This window comes from Rissa tridactyla, chromosome 1 (genome assembly GCF_028500815.1).
Source record: "Rissa tridactyla isolate bRisTri1 chromosome 1, bRisTri1.patW.cur.20221130, whole genome shotgun sequence".
In the NCBI taxonomy this organism is placed as follows: Eukaryota; Metazoa; Chordata; class Aves; order Charadriiformes; family Laridae; genus Rissa; species Rissa tridactyla.
In genome coordinates, this window is record NC_071466.1 from 162,269,658 (window position 1) to 162,286,216 (window position 16,559).

The window sequence follows — 16,559 nt, forward strand, 5'->3', positions numbered from 1 at the left end:
CGGTTATCACCAGATCTGATGTTGAGCACTTCCTGCCGCAGTGTGTCACACATTCACACCCAGCGTGGTGGCGAATGCAGTACTAACATCTTGCCAGCTCGAAAATTGTCAGCACTTTCACAAGGAGGGGGGGAAATACCCAGCCGGCAGAATGGCCCTCAGGGGTCTGCAGCATGATCAGTTCCAACTCCGCTTTCTGTTTTAGGTGTCTGAGTCACCTGGTGGAGGGAGTAGGAAGGAGGGCTAAAGGTATATTGGTCTGAGCAAAGCTTTGCCTAGTCCCCTATTCAGAAAACCTGTTAATCCTTTTCCCCCATCCCAAAGGACAGAAAAACACCGTAGATTTCTTAATATTTCTTTTATTTACAAAGAGGCAAAGTTTTTTTGTTTTTTTTTTTTGTACTCATCTTAGCAGCAAGAATAATTAAGAAGCTTATGAAGACCTATATCAGGACAGGATAACCATCAGCACAACTAGGAACCTTGTCCCGTGTGAGACAGCAAGTTGCCCATTAGGGTCAAGGGATTCAGTGTCTCTTCTTGAAGTCCATCAGTGATCAGCTGGGCAAGCCTTGTGCTTCCTTATCTGGGAAGCTGTGGGGTCTTCCTCACCTGCTGTCTCCTGGAGACAATGGAGCAGTCCACGTCTTGATGCAGGTGCTGAAGAAGCTGATGAGAGGACAGGTCATAGCTCCTTCAGCCTCTCAGCCACAGGCAGGCTCAACTCCTTTGAGCAGCTCTTTTGAGGTGAAATCCAAGCCAGCGGGTGACCCAGTAGCTGGTACTCATAATGACATTCAGGCCGCATAATGCAAGGTCAGGTAACAGCGTGGGACCAGGACAAAGGGGAAGCTCAACGCTTGTGCAGACAGAGTTAGGGAAGAATTAGTTGTGGCTGATACTCACAGGGGTGACAGAAGCACCAAGTTCGATATCCTTGACCTTTTTGAAATAAAAACTCTAAAAGGAAATATCTTTATCACAGGGCTGGTATTTTCCCACTGCTGAATAGTCCAGAAATATGGCAGAAAGCAAACAGACAGTACAGAAGTTGAATGCAGGGATGGATGTAACCAGAACAGCTTGTCTTCCTTTGCCTTGCCACTTTTCTTCTGCAGTGTGCTGCTTTTTCTCAACCCAGATCAGCAAATGCAGAGATAACAAAAAAAAAAAAAAAGAAAAAAAAAGTAGTCTTTGCTATCCCCATTCTTTGTGAGTGGATGGAGGTTTTCTTTTCAGCAAAGGTGCTGATTCGTGGGTTAGTTTCTGGGCTCATTCACCACATCTTTGCTGCTAATTAGGCAATGGTTTCCCTTGAGCAATGGAAGGAATGGGCAGCACCGTTGCGATGTTTTCCACTAATACACAGGATGTGGGATGAACTATTCTGCAATCAGCTTATCGTAGTCAAATAACCGTATTTTGCCAAGCAGGGCAGAGAGGCTTTCGATTTCATGAAAAATATTGCAGCAAGAATGGGAAATTGTGTGCGCTCTTTTTACTGCCATCATCAGACCTGGGGGAAAGAAGGAGGGGGGAGGGGATTTCCCCAGTATTTTTAACTCAATAATGGGGATTTCTTTTTACACTGCACTGCTTAGACAGCTGACATAGTTGTGGCTCTGAGCTGACCCTAGAGACTCAAGTCTAAAGCTGGACCGAGTAGCTCAGAATGTAATCTCTGATTCAAACTTGAGGTGGGGACATCACAATAAAAATTACACTTTTGGGCAGTTAACAAGAGATTCTTCATCCACTTCACCTTCAGCCCCAGCACTGACTGGCAGTGCTACTGTCCCTTGTACAAAATCTCAAAGCCACCTCTTCTGACATTTCTCCCTCCCATTAGAAGTTTTTAGGCTGGGACAAGGCAAACGGACCATGCGTCTGCTTAGCTTCAAAGCTGAGTGCTATTTTACACCAAAATACAGAGCACAGAAGTGCTGGCACAGCCTCCTAGTGGGAGCTGGGAAAGAAGAAATGGGCTGGTGAGGTCTGGGATGGCACTTGAGCAGTGTGGGAAGGGGTTTCTATACCATTGGATCCAGCAATAGCAGAGAAACAGGTTCAGTTATGAAGATGAGTCCTTGTTGGCCTGTACAGCTAAGAATGAAGCTTCTGTGTCTCCATTACCTGTGTCACCACTGAACAGATTTAATATGCTTTTATCATTCCCCAGGTATTGCTTTATTGTCCACTAGCCCAGTTCTCCATGCAAAGTGTCCTCCACTTTCCAGTGCTCTGTTTCTCTAACCCTAGGAACTGATGCTACCCCTGTAGCCATCCATGAATTTACACCTTGTACATCCTATTCCTTTTCTGGTTTTGCAGCCCTTTAGAGTAACTGTGTTCTCCAGCCTCATTAAAGAACAGTTCCCATGGGTTTGATCCTGAAGCCACTTTCATGTCCTGAATAAAAAAACTGTCCATCCAGCCTTCCCAGCAGAGAAGACCTTTCCCACCTGTGGATTTCCTCCAGGCAGATGCTAGACAGGGCAATGGCTGTACTGGCTTTGGAGGTCCCTCAGAGAAAGGTAGGCACCAGTGTTTGGGACCTGGCTGGAGAAGGCTGTTCTGCATGAATCCTCATCCTGGTTTTGCCTTAAAGGTGGAGGCTGAGAGGAAGAAGAGGTAGCATGTGCTGTTGGTGTACAGGGGTCAATCAGAGGACCTGCCTTCCCACTCCCCTCCGTTACTTCAATAGTATCGCTGTCGTGCAGGTCGGGTGGGTCAGGAAAGTCTGTATTCAGCTGGCAGAGGGCCTCAGCAGGTTGTAAAGCTGCTTTGTCCATCACCTTCTCATCCTGGTTCAGAACTGGTGTGGATGAAGTGCCTTCACTTGACTGGAGAGCCCCAGAAATAGCCATGGCCTGCTGGGCTTTACCTTCTGTCTCCTCCACGAAGGAGCTGTTTTGGAAGCCATGGGCTGCCTTGATACAGTGAAGGAAGTTGTGGGACAACACGGGCATGTCTTCTGCTAGTGTGCAGAAATCTGGGGAGGGGAGAGCATGGTAAGACTTGCCATCCTCGCTGCCACTGCCCTCTTGGGTGAAAGGCTCATAGGTGAAGTAGACCTGACAGGGCTCAATCTCAAAGGAGTTGGGAAGGTGGAAAAAGAAGTAGCCTTGGTTGGTGAAGCAGCTGGATACAGAGTGCCCACTCGTTTCTATGGGAGGATCAGGAGGCAGGGTTCCCTTGGAAAGTAGAAACTGGGATTCTTGGTCATTCTTCTGCATCACTTCAAGCATGGATATCTCTGGGGTTGTGCTGTTCACACAGTAGGAAGATGTGGAGAATGGGGAGGAGAGCCATTTCTGATGGGGAAGAAACACAGAAGAGAGACTGTTATGCCCAAAGTATAACACTCAGTGAGGAACCAAAGGTTTCTTCTCCTGAGCACCCACAGCAATCAAGTGACTTTTTCTCTGCCCAAGCAAGAGTTGCCAGAGGTGGTGGGGAGGGAAATTCACATTCATGAATTCATGTCTCATCTGCGTGATTTTCAGAGAGAATATATGTTTCTGTCACTTTGAAATCAAGAGTGGATCTCGCAAGCCTATGTTTTGAGATTTCTGGAGAGGGGAAAGGAAGATGGAGAATTAAAGGGAAAGGAAGAAAAAAAATTACAAGACCATAAAATGAAGGTGGAAACATGAAAAGCAGTACTGAGATGCATCTCATGCAATGTATCCCTAGGTGCTGAACCAGTTTCTGATACATCTACATGGCCCTATGTGATTTCTTGTCTCAAGTGATCTTCCAGGCCCTTTGTGCTTAGATTTCCCCACTCACCATGAGTGACATCCTGCAGTGCATCATTATCCTTAAAAAAACCCTACTTTTGATAACACCCAAATTCATTGCCTTTATGACCAGTGAAGCAATTTTTCTAGTTCTTTCTGCACTGAGAAAGTGTCTTCAGTGCCTGCTGCACACCCCCGTCCCCCTACTCCACACTCTTCCCCTGTAGTTTAAGTTTTCTAAGTTTTTTTGCAGGTAGGCTTTTCCAAAGCTTTGCTGTCCTCTGGACCCTCTGCAGTTTGTTTCCATCCTTCCTAAAGTGAGATGCCCCTTGGGATCACCTCCCACGTCTTGGATCTGACACTCCCTTTAATACTGCACAGAATGGTAATCGTCTCCTTGCAGCTGCCCATACTCACGGAGAGATTAGGGGAAAGGAGAATGTATGGGTAGATAAAGAAGGGAATGAGACAACAAGAATGCAGAAAACAGCTAAGTGCCATTCAGTGTGACGGCAATTCACATTAGGAGCAGAGGAAAGGCTCACAGCCAGGAGGAGGGGATCACAGCAGGAAATCTGGGGAAGAGCTTGGCAGCCTAGGGCAGGCAGGGAGGGACAGAAGTGGGGTGGAAGGGGATCTGAGAGGCCAAGTTTCCTCCCTTGTTTTCTCTCAGGCTCCCCGTTAGGGGAGCAGGGTGCTGAGGTTTGCGTGGTTTGCCGTTTCTCAGTTCTGTAATTAGGGACGCTTCAGACGAGTGTCAGGTTTTAGAAGGTCAGAAAATAAAACTCGAACAGAGAACCCAGCAGCTGGTGCTACGGGCACATGTCGTGTGTGCACATGTAGGTCTGATAACCTGCTGGTTGTCCCAGGCATGTGCAGATGGACCCTCCTTTCCCTCATTTCTCCTTTATAACCACATGGCTCCATCCCCAGTTCCATACCTGAATGTCACCTCCGTGAACCGAAACGAGTGGGGGAAAGAATTTCTCGGGGTCTGGGATGTGAATCTTCAGGATCTTCTTAAACCTTGAGAAAGGAGAATGAGATGGAGGAATGAAGCAGGGCCTGATCCTGACCAATCTGGCATTGTGGTATGAGTAGGAGAGAGAATTGCAGCTCATGTGTACTACCATGGTGTGAGGGGGAGGTAAAATAAGAACAAGCCTGAGGGCTGTCCTTGCTGAAATGCAGTAGCTGAGGGATGAGAGGTATAGAGATGAGGCAGTTAAACCTAACATTGGACGATACCCACCCCTCAGACTTTTCCCTAGTGAAGCACAACCAATAGTTCACTGGTTTCTTCCCTGACTTGGCTGGTGACCTTAACTTCTCCACTTGCCCCTTTAGCCCCTTGTTCTGATAACAAGCTGGGCAGGTCTCCCTTGTTTCCAAGTTCTAGCAGTTGTGATTTGCTCCCTCTTTGCTTTCCTGCCACTGCAATGACTCAGAGGACCATATTGGCCTGAACGGGACCATCGCTGCCAAAGCCGTGCTACAACGTCTGTCTGCCCCATTATCAGGACACTGTGTGGTGTAGCATGCCCTGCATCAGCCCAGTGGCCTCTACTTTACTGTGTTGTCATCCCGAGGCACCATGAAGTGATCTAATCTACTCTTCAGTCCCTCAGAGAAGTTGGCTGATCGTGTCAGCTCTTTGCTGAGGGTTTGGTGTGGGATGCTCTGAGGAAAAACCCTCCTGACCTCTGTAGGCAATCAGTGTACTCTCTGAAGCATCAGAATTTGCTAGTTCTTGCATATAAACTACCTTACATCACTGCAGATGCTATTTTTATTCATGCGTGTCTAATCCTTCCTTGGATCTTACCTCAGCATTATCTTCCATCCAGTTCCCCCAGGTTAATTATACTCCGTGGAGAAAGGAGCCCTTTTTATCTCACTCTGTGCCATACAGCTAATACTTCCTCACCCTTGTGTTATGACTCAAGGTAAAACACAGTGACCAGTGTCTTTCTCAGTATCCATCTTCCTTCAATATGCATCTCCTTCTTTCCTTACAGAGAAGCCATCACAGCCTCTGCTGCCTCATCCCTGAGAACATTTTTCCTGCTCCCTGCCACGAACATCAGCATTCTGCTTCTCTGCCCCTGTCCTGAGAAGAGAAAACCTGAGGCCATTTCTAACCTTGCCATGCTGACAGGTCACTCTCCCTATTATTGCACGGAGTAACCTTGTGAGACACTTTCAGTTCTGAATAAAAGCAGTGCCTGGGTAGAAGCGCAGGCAAAGAGATCTTTAAAGCATCATGTAGATGTTTACCAGCATGTGATGAGACACTTCAGGACTGCACAAACCACTGAGAGGAAGAATTGTACTCCTCATTTTGGCTGCAGACCAAATGTCACTATGTCATGCCCGAGCTCTTGCCGGAATGTTCAACCGAGAAGGTAGCGCTACCTAAGCTTGCTTGGTCCTTTCTATTGAGGGATTGCTCAACCCAGTGGCCTTCTTTTTAAGATGCCATTTTGTTGCATCCCTGCTAGGGAACCCCACTCTAACCCACGGACAACAAAAGTGCTGAGGCGGCTGTTTTGAATTCAGCCAGGACATGTCACGAGGTCACAGGAGTGTGGCACGATACAATCATGATGGTGAAACCACATCATCTTGGGTGGTGATATATCTCTCCAGACAAATGTCATCCTCAAAAGGTTGGACTACAAATCATATTTTTAAGTCGCTCTCTATCCTGAGTAATGCCAAGTGAAAAATAACCCTGGTTTCAAGAAGACACACCAGATACAAGAGAGGAACAAAGAGGAAAAGTTGTTTCTCATTTACCATTTCAGGGTCCGTAAATTAATAAGGAAGGCAGTCCCAATGATCACAAAGATGCAGGTGGTCACTATAAGTGCTGGCAAGACTGGACGGGACGTTTCTGCAAGGTGAGAGAGAATGAGGGAGTTGCTGTGAAAATTTAGACAGGATTCTGGCAGTAGGAGCTACAGCCGTTCCATGGTGGTTCAAGATGATCAGTGATATAAAATTGTAATAAACAGGTGGTCAGATAAATGAGTTCTGCTGTGTTGTGTAGGATGCCTTTGAGGGTTTCAGAGTCTACTTGGCATTGCTTAATAGATAATTTGTGTTGAACAACCTGAAGTCCCTGTTCATAACAGTGCCACAGCTGGGGATTGCCACAGATGAGGTGGCATAGTGCACTTGTTAAAGTGTCCATCAACCTGTCTGTCTCATGGCAAAGGAAAGCAGGGAGTCCAAAAATCAGCTTAAGTGGAACTGGAGACTTGAAAGAGCATTATGAGCCAGTGGGAGAGACAGAGTCATGGGGTTCAGGGTTCTTTAAGAAAGCAGGAGGACAAAGGATGGAGAAGGTTAGGTGTCAAGAGGCTGTCTTCTTTCTTTGGAGAGGTGAAGGAAAGCTTTAGGAAGCTAGGAATTTTACAACATTCCACCACATGATGATTTTGGTACTTGGATTGTGGGCTTAGGAGAAAGAGACTGAGTTCCCACATTGACAGCACTGCTAGCACTCCTCAGGCTTGTCTGGTATTATCTCAAACTTTTCTTAATTTGTCTTTCACACACATCTCCCCAGTGCACTTTTGCTTGGTCTTGCTATTCTGGTGCCTGTCTCCCCTGCCTGCCACCCCCATGTCCCTCCATCCCTAGTACCCCTTGGTTTGGGTCTGCAGAGCTCCTCTGGAGTAGGTGTGAGGGAGCAGATCAAAGTAAAAGAAGGAGGAGACATTTTTAGGACATTCTTTCTCTGCCTGTCCTTGAGATGCTGCTAAGATCACTTTGTCTCCTCTGCCTCTGGTACCCTGGTTATCTTTGGGTCTTGGTTGCTATGACAACTGGTTGCGGCTGTATCCTATTCATTGACATCACACGCTGTCAAAATTTGATCGCCACAGCAACACAGTGCCCTTTCTAAACATAGCTCCTCTGTTTATACCAGCACCAGGCACAACAGAGAGGGGCTGAGCAGAGGCAGAGTGGGGGCGACATGAGAAGGAATAACCTCTATCTGCTTATTTTTCGGAAAAGACATGAGAGAGACCACTGCCAATGACTCACCAAAAAGACTTGCTCAGGGCACTATCTTTCAAGGATGGAGGTGTCCTCCCTGCTGTGGTTCGTGGTAATGACTGATGCAAGTCTCCGCGGACCTTGTTGGAAGGGACTTACATGTAAGTCTCTCTCATTCTCCATGAGACTTTGCTTCCTAGGCTCAGGTCTCCTTTTGTTCAACATCTGAGTGCTCTGTTTCACTGCATTTCACTGATCAATGGCTTCAAGGAACTGCTACATTTTAGAAAGCTGGATTTATGTCCCTAGGTCACAGGAGCACCTGGGAAAATGCCAGTCCTGGCCACTGCTTCTGCAGGTCAGACTTCTGGCCTTACTGCTCTGGGGAAACAGTCCCTGATTTACATTTTGTGGATTTTTGCCTGGCTTCTGGAAGTCAGAGGGGCTCTGTCAGGGTCAGGACATCTTTGTCCTTAAGCCCTGTTGAGCCAGCCTGACCTAACAGATTAGGAGGGGCAGATCATTTCCAATCTTTCTATTGCTCTTTGATTAACACAATCCTCCCACAAACCCATCTTCCTCCCACTTCCCAGCCTGCTTTGGCCCTTCTACTTCGTTTTCCCTGAGTGCCCTCTTTTCCCTCCAAGCCAGACTGCCTGACTCTGATCCTTACGGTTGGCATGTGTCCTCCACAGTATCGTCTCGCTCCAGTCGCTCCACACGCCTTTGTAGGTACCTGAGGCTCTTGGCCTTGCACGGACAGCCGCCTCGTATTTCAAGCCGGGGGAGAGGCTCTCAAACATCATCCACATCTGGTCCTGCTCAACGGTTAAAATGGTGAAGTCCTCTGCCTTCTGGAAGAAGGGTAAAATTAGAGCACCATCAACACCCTGCCATGACTTACAGCCTCATGTACCCATCTCTTCCAAGGCCCTCAAAAAGGACCTGTCTCAGATCCCTACACCTCAAGCACTGCTTGTTCACCCCGGAGGAAAATTCTTCTTCTCTTTACTTTTTTCACCCCTTTCAGGTCTGTCCTGGAGCCGTCTGGGTTTCTTTGTGGCAGGACTAAGTAAAATAGGATTCCCATCTGCCTACATGTCACCACAAAACACTGTCAGCAGGTGATGAAAGTAAAAGGGTGAGGGGGTGTCATCTGCTCTGCAGATTCACCAAAACCGGTTTCATCCCAAGTGGAAGCCCAGGGGCAAGTTGGGTGACATAAAGAAGACTGGGATTTGTACGGTGACAGGTCCCAGTACCCCACTCTGTACTCACCTCCCAGAACAGACTTGTGTTTCGGTACCGCACTTGATATTCCCGCTCCCCATCCAAATAGTGAGAAGAAATATTCAGGGTCCATGTCAAGTTGTAGGTGTTTTCCGTTTTGTGAATCAGCTGAAGGTTTCCTGGAGGCCTCAGCTTTACTGGAAAGAGAGAAGGATCAGGGCTGATACCTCTGCACTCTCTGTCTGTAACAGGGCTCCACCGCCAACCCCACTGCAGCAGGGTTGGTGTCTTGGCTGTGCTCACAGACTCCAGCCAGCCACAACCAGAGACTGTTAGTGAGTTCCCTCTCTCTGTTCCTCCTTCTTCCCCACTGTCACTGAAAGCAACAGGCTTATTGTCTCTTACATTAAAGGCAGCTCCTCCTGGGAGCCTGTGAGAGTGGCCCCTGCAGTCATTGCAATCAATCCCACATGGCCACGCATTCTATCTTGTAGGGGTGATCCACGAGGCAATTGTACGGACAGGAATGGAGCATGGATGGGGAGACAGCTGCTTTCCAGCTGCTCTTTCAGAGAGCTACAGCCACAGGGGATGAAGTTATACAGACTGCCTAGGCTGATCCTTCCCAATCCCTGACTCCAGCCATGCCTTTTTTTGCCTTACCTAGCAGCAGCTCTATTGAACGTCTCCTTGAGCCAGGTAAACTCACACATCCAGCAAAAAAATGACCCAAGCAGATGTTTTTCTGCTGGATTAGTGAGCTGAATCCTTTCAGCAAAGACTGATGCATGCCAAAGCTGCCTTAAAGGAGGGTGGAATCGCATATCTGGTAGGAGCAGCAGGGGAAGACCAGCAAGACTTTCCCTCTTTCTTGCAGCATGTATTTTTCGGGAGGTCAGCTGAGCTGTCATTGCCTATTTGAAGCCAGAAGTCCTAGCACAAAGTGCTCTCATTTAACAATGTCCCAGATATAGGACAGGATAGGAGGTAGCTGGCATGACACTGCGTGTTAGAGGTGCAAGTGGCAGCAGTCAACATGGTTCATCTGTGCTGGTTGTAGCAGGGGACAAGGAAAAGACACAAGTCTAAAATCATCCATGGGTGGTGCATAGGGGTGGACGGGGCAGAGAAATTAGTTATAAATTTATGGGGAAGCTTCAGAGACTGCAAGACAGACGAGTACTCACTATTTTCAAGTGGACTGAAATCTTCTATTCGCGCAGGCATAGATATATTCTCCCCAGTGTTGCAATGGACAGACAGGGTAAGACGGTCTGCAGCGGTGAAGCATTGAGTCTACAAGGAAAATTTACCATTAGGGACACTAAAGCCTCATAAATAAGCATTCATCTTTCTAAGCATTGCCTGTGTATAAGAGGTTTAGGAATACTTGACAATAAATATGGACAATATTTGTGGCTGAAAGGCATAAGCCTCAGCAGTGAGTGAGGAACCAAAGATTTATACTTCATGTGATTAGATTTTTTTTTGTTCATTGGCGAGAAGGGCACAAAGTATTGTGGTGTGGTAGTTTGCTAGGATTGCTGTATGTGCTGACTAAGCAGGAAAAATTTACTTGCTATGAGTGACATTTATTGAGAAAAGATATCTTTGCTAAAACATTTTGTGCTCATTGGTAAGACTGAGGTGATATTAGTATTAAATATTACTCTTGAAATGCAGTGATACTAACGGGCCTTATACATCATACAGTATTAAATAAGCAAGAGGGAAATGAGCTTGATTAGAAAGAAAAGATTTTGGAGCCATTTACCAATCCTGCAATTTGTCTTTGCACATGATGTGCAAATGTAAGAAAGCTTGTCTGTCGTTAGAACTGTTGTGACTTTATCAATAAGGAGAATTAGCTTATATTTGGATTTGTTTTTTTTCTGAAAACACAAGAACTAGAGTAACTCTGGCTATGACTGAAGGAAGCACATAATGAGTCTAAAACCAGACTGTTTTAAATGAAGAACAATAGCTAGAGGATTTGCATTACCATTAGCTCCAGTGATGTGTTGTTGTTGCATCTTGCATTTGACGTATCTAACCAGACTTCATAGGAGTTAATGATCTGGAAAATGGTACTAACCTCTTTAAGCAAAATGAGGTCAAGAGGTGACCTTAGAGCTGGTGATGATGTCCATCCCTCCTCAGAGGAAGGGATTAGAGACAAACCCAGGTAACTGAGACATGGGACACTGCATGTGATCTGTCTGTCCTGCACCTCTTCTGCATGCGTCAGGACAGCACGGCCCAGCTCACAATGAAATCAGTCCCTCCTGCAGGGGAACCCACAGGGGCGATGCATATCAACAACACACAACATCAAGCCTAACCCCAGAACTGGAGGCAGGGATTAGGTTTGGGCTTTTTATACTGCTCCTGGGCGTCACACTGTTTATACACCCAAAATCAACATACAAATCCTTTCCACCTTGTCATTAGCCAGAACATCCCAGACAAATTACTCACATTACTGTTTTTGCTGAAGGTCTTGATGCATCTTCTTGGCCCAGCCATGTGTTCTGCCTTGGGTAATTCACAGTGCTTCTTGAATTTTTCAGTTAAGGGAAACAACCTGGGTTTTAAGCAGGAGAACTCCAGAGATCTGGGGAGGCTCTTTTGTATTTAGTCAAACTTTATGTAACACTAAAGGCCTTTCAAAGCATTTTGCATCCTACCATATTTGCTGAACAGTATACAACAAGGATGTAATCCCACTTTCTCTCCCCACTGCATCGCTCAGTTAGCTCTCCCCAATGCACCCCAGTTATTTAAATCCAAAAACACCAGTAGGTTTCCAGTTTCCAAGTCTTCACAAAACCCTCTTGCTACATTCTCTGCTTCCTGTTGATATCAGAGAGCATGCAGAGCCTAAACACACCTGTTGCCCACAACTGCGCTAACGTGGCCCTGGAAGACAGGTGCCTGTTTCAGCCCCTCTAGGCTTTACAGGTGTCCTTCAAGCCACTGACAGTCCCGTAGGATCTCATAGACTGAGTGGATGCATCTTCTGAAACAGGTCACATCCCAGTCAATCAGGACCATACGTCACACTTGGCAGTGCTGCGCCATGACCTCTCTTCTGCTCTGACAAGTGTGGCTGGACAGCCTAAGCTGAGCTATGGCACAAGGGGTGACAAGGGTGGGAGAGCATCCCTGCGGTTGCAGCTTGAGGGGGTATCAGACTGAGCTGCCTGCTCCTGCTGTTAGGTCAGATCAAACCTGGGACTCGCTGACGGTGCGGAGAGGTGGTGTCCTAGAGCCCTGGTCGAGCAATGGCACAGTTCCAAATACAGCACAAATTCCAGCCCCCGTCTCAGTGATTCACACCCATGGAGCAATATAAATGTTTTGGCTTCCTAGGTCCATGCACCAGGCCCCAGAACATATTTGCCCATCTCACCCCATTGGAGGTGCCTCTATGACGGCCACAAGCAACACACCCACTGCCAGAATCACACTGAGCCTCTCCTAATGACAGGCACCCAGGAAAGCCCTGGGGTAGGCTGGTAAATCTTTTGGCTAAAGACGTCATACTTGGAGACCACAGAGACTCAGCCAGCCCCCACTGCAGTGCTGGCCACACACCTACCTCTCTGCTGGGAGATGCGTGGGAGAGGTAAACATCACAAACTGAGAAAGATGAAAGGGCCAGGGGAGGTAAGGGGAACAATATTTACCTTCATTTATTGTTACTCATGGTGCAACATCCCAGATCATCCTGGCAATGAGCAAATGGCCCCTCTATAACTTTAATTCCACCCTCCTCCACCCCAATCTCTATACATCCTCCTTTTCCATTGAAAATGCCATTCAGTCCAGGGGGTGACTACCAAGGAGGAGGGATTTTTTGGATGGAAGATAGGCTGTGCTAGACCGTTTGGGACTGTCAGATGACAAACACTGAGCAGTGGCCAGCATCTCAGACCCCATTCAGTTAAAGACAGTTCAAGGCAAAGCCCCTCGGCTCTGTGACTCCACTACACCCGGCCTGGGGAGGGGAAGCCTACATTTTTTTTAAGTGGTAAACTTTCCAGGACACTTCATTCAAAGCATTGGCTTTCCTCAGCCTCTCCAGTCACCCACCTGTCATAAAAAGCAAACATCGATGAAATCTCCAGCTGGCATGGTGCTTCAAGCAGCTCCCTGCTTGGGGTCCAGTCACAGAAGAGAGCTGCCCGCGAGTCATACCAACAAGTGAGGCTGGAGGCACCTGCCAGCAGGGAAGAGATGGACAGCAACGCGGACGAATTAGAAATTATGTTTGTCATTAACCATCACCCTGGACAATTCTGCCCCATCCCAAACTACAGACGGACTCCTCTGCTGGGTAACTGACTCCAACTAAGAAAGGCAGAGCCATCCACTTCTCTATGTCCTTGGAGGCTGATGTGCTCATAAGAGATCTGTAACTATTGCAACCTCCTCTTGGCTGTGCGTTACACCACGAGGATTGCACAGCAGCACACCGTGGCACACACACTCCTCTGACTGACCACCCTCCCTGCCCACCCAGCTGGCACGGGTGAAGGGAATCACTTCTTACCTTGTGCCGAGTCTGATGCCTGCAAGAGAGGCGTGAGGCTGAACAGCCAAAGGTGACACAGAAGCAGCAAAGAGGGCTTCATCTGTGCTGGTGGTGACACACTGAAAGAGATAAGACGCCCCCCCAGCATAGCTCAGCAATGCAAATTAGGAAGTTGACATCTCACAGGAGGCATGCTCAAAGCCAGCGCCGATCTTCCAGGCTCAGAAACTCATACCCTTTCCACTCCGGAGTCTGTGCTTTTCCCTCAGCACCTCATCGCTCTCCTGCCTTGGGTGCTTTGCTCAGCACTCAAACCATTCGCAGTGCAACACAGACAGGCTGTTTGCAGGAGTGATGCCTCCTGGAAATGTGTGTGCGAGCGCACAGCGGTCCACGTGTGTCATCTCAGGCTGCTTGCTGACTCAGGTAGAGAGTAGTGCCTTGGCTGCGCGCGGCTTGCGCTTTGAAGGGTTTCTCTTTTTGGTAAGCCCTAGGGCTGAAATAACTAGGTGCTTGCTGAGTAAGAGGGGTCTCTGGACGCAACTGACAAAAGTTAGTTGCAGAGCTCATCGCTTAGAAGGTAGGTTTTGAATGGCTTGTTTGGGACAGAGGAGGAAATCAGGGAGAAGTTTGTCAGGTTCTGGAAAGTCAAGGTTTTGCCATATCACACAATATTACGGTGTCATGCACAAACCATGCATCATCCTCACCAAATAGACCCCGCACTGCCTTGGAAGGAGTCATTTTTAGGCATAGCAGAAAATTTGGCCTTTGTAATTAGGAAACTCTGCAGCACCCCTCATCCACGCATGGCACCCAGAGAAACTCCTTGTCTTACAAAGCCTTTACAGCCACGCTCCATATGAGGCAGATGGGACTTACGGTCTTCTCATCCAAGCCTCCCTCTCTCCCCATCCACCTGGACACCCGTACCTCGAGGTCTGCCTCTGCCCACAGGAGAAGGAACCACCCTCACCTCTCAGCAAGCCTGGAGCCCAGCCAGAGCTGAGCAAAACAAGACAGTCCCTCTAGAGCCTGCTGGGACTGCCAGGGGAGTGGGAAGAGAGGGTTTATAAAGGGCTGGCATGAGGCATAATATCGATTCCCGTTGTGATAAAAGATTAAGTTCAGAGGAACTAAAACATGACGACAATGCATTAACAGACAAAGGGGAGAGAGAGGGAAAGAAAGCAGGCGGTGTGGTTGTGAGATGTGGGGTATGATTTGAGAGGACTGTGGATAGACGGAGAGATAAATATGTGCTCAGCCCTCCCCAACAGCAAGATTCAGTTTGTCAGACTGAAACTCCTTCCAAGACGCTTTTCAGATCAGCCACCCCCATGTGGGAGAGAGTTGGCATCACCCCGTTTACCTTCCAGCTCCAGGCAATGAGTGGTCCAGACGAAGAGAGTCCCCGGGTACCAGGTCGTGAGGTTGGATGGAAGCAGGTGCTGGACATCAAACAGTGAGGGGAACGGGAGGAGGGAAAGGGAGAGGGATGGATGTGGATATCTTAGCTCAGTGCATGTCCAGGTGTCAGCCAGCTACTGGCATGAGAGGAGAGGTGCCTGCAGCCTGGCAGTTCTGCTGCGGAGCCGTTCCTCTCGTACTTGCACGGTCTCTCTGTCTTCTCCCTCTCACCTTTGCACAGGAAGCTGCCGCTTGCTTGCCTTGTCAGACTGAGACGAGGCCCTGAAGTATCGAAAAGGCTAGCGAGGCCGAGAATAAAAAGCCCCAAACCACGTCCTACTTCCTGCTGGTAAAGCAATAGGTGCAGAAACAAGGGTGGAGGGATCAGGTGTTATCTTGCAGTGCTCAGATATACTGGGACCAGTTTGTAACTATTTCTGGGAAGCAAAAGAGAGAGAGAGAGAGAAGGACCTGTCTTCTTGGGACACCAGCAGGAGATCCTGTTTCAGACACCGAAACAGATCACTCATATCACTCTCGGCGTCTGTACACGTGCACAGACCACTTTGAAACTGGGGATAGGAGTCAATCTGCAGCAGAAATACCATGGAACACTTTGTGAAAAATAACTCGAGTCATTGACCTAAGCAACACCAGAATGAAACCAGTCTCAGCATCAGTGCCCCAGTTTCAGAGGATCCATCCTGGGTCAGAGCAGGAGTGGAACGAGGGCAGTGCTGAGTGTGAGCAAGCCTGAAGCACAACCTTCACACTTGCAGATGGTGTGACACCACAGGAACACCCATCCCACGGCCTCCCTACCCAGCTGAACACCACACTCGCTCCACAGAAGGAAGAATCACCCCCTCCGACTTGAGCCTCGCAGCTAGTCCAGACAGGCAACACCACCCTGCATTAGCTGCAGTGTCTGTTTGGCATGGCTTGTCCATTCAACAAGCCAGAGGGGGTGCAAAAAATATGTCCACCTTCTTATCATAGAATCATAGAATGGTTTAGGTTGGAAGGGACCTTAAAGATCCTCTAATTCCACCCCCCTTGCCATGGGCAGGGACACCTTCCACTAGACCAGGTTGCTTAAAGTCCCATCCAGCCTGGCCTTGAACACTTCCAAAGCTTCATGTCCCCTCACCTTCACAGGTGAATAACCCCTCACAGGCCCTGCAGGGCATGTTTAGTTTTAGAAGATCCTTTCACCACAGGCAGAGGTCTTTCCCAGCACACTTTGCCTTCACATCCCAAGCCAAGCCAGACATACAAACACAAATCCATGGCCAGATGATTGCCCAGTTCACAGATAGGCATGCACATGTAAACGTGTCCGTGCACACCTCTCTTTTTCTATACACGAATATAATTCTCTGAAATGCAGCATATCACGTTTCCTGTCTGGTCTGAGCCGCACGAAGATGGCCGCTGGTGTGGGGCCAGATGATGAGAATCTCCTTTTATACACACAGTGGTCGCCCCGCTCTGTGCACCTCACCTTTCTCTCCAAGAGCAGCTCAAGTCCCAAGCTCAGGTCCAGCAAGCAGTTTTTGCTGACCAAAAGTTGCCAGAGGCTTACCTCAAGTCTCCAGGCAGCTCCTTTTTGAGGACTCTATAAACCTGGA

General features: G+C 48.1%; 1 protein-coding gene across 5 annotated transcripts; it reads right to left on the minus strand.

Moving 5' to 3' along the window:
* Nucleotides 1-378: 378 nt before the first annotated feature.
* IL2RB (interleukin 2 receptor subunit beta) lies at nucleotides 379-16,118 on the minus strand. Of its 5 annotated transcripts, none has more exons than XM_054207876.1 (11): nucleotides 15,160-15,478; nucleotides 13,754-14,969; nucleotides 13,537-13,637; nucleotides 13,077-13,203; nucleotides 11,460-11,565; nucleotides 10,169-10,277; nucleotides 9,030-9,178; nucleotides 8,425-8,605; nucleotides 6,543-6,639; nucleotides 4,685-4,769; nucleotides 379-3,314 (listed from the first exon to the last, which is right to left on the minus strand). In XM_054207876.1, the coding sequence occupies exons 3-11, from the start codon at nucleotides 13,616-13,618 to the stop codon at nucleotides 2,487-2,489; spliced, it is 1,764 nt and encodes a 587-aa protein (XP_054063851.1). In that variant the 5' UTR covers nucleotides 13,619-13,637; nucleotides 13,754-14,969; nucleotides 15,160-15,478; the 3' UTR covers nucleotides 379-2,486. The 5 variants fall into 5 exon arrangements, with proteins under 5 accessions (XP_054063851.1, XP_054063892.1, XP_054063871.1 ...); XM_054207917.1 differs by having other exon boundaries at nucleotides 14,891-14,969; nucleotides 15,160-15,184; XM_054207896.1 differs by having other exon boundaries at nucleotides 8,425-8,569; nucleotides 14,891-16,118.
* Between the last annotated feature and the right edge of the window lie 441 nt (nucleotides 16,119-16,559).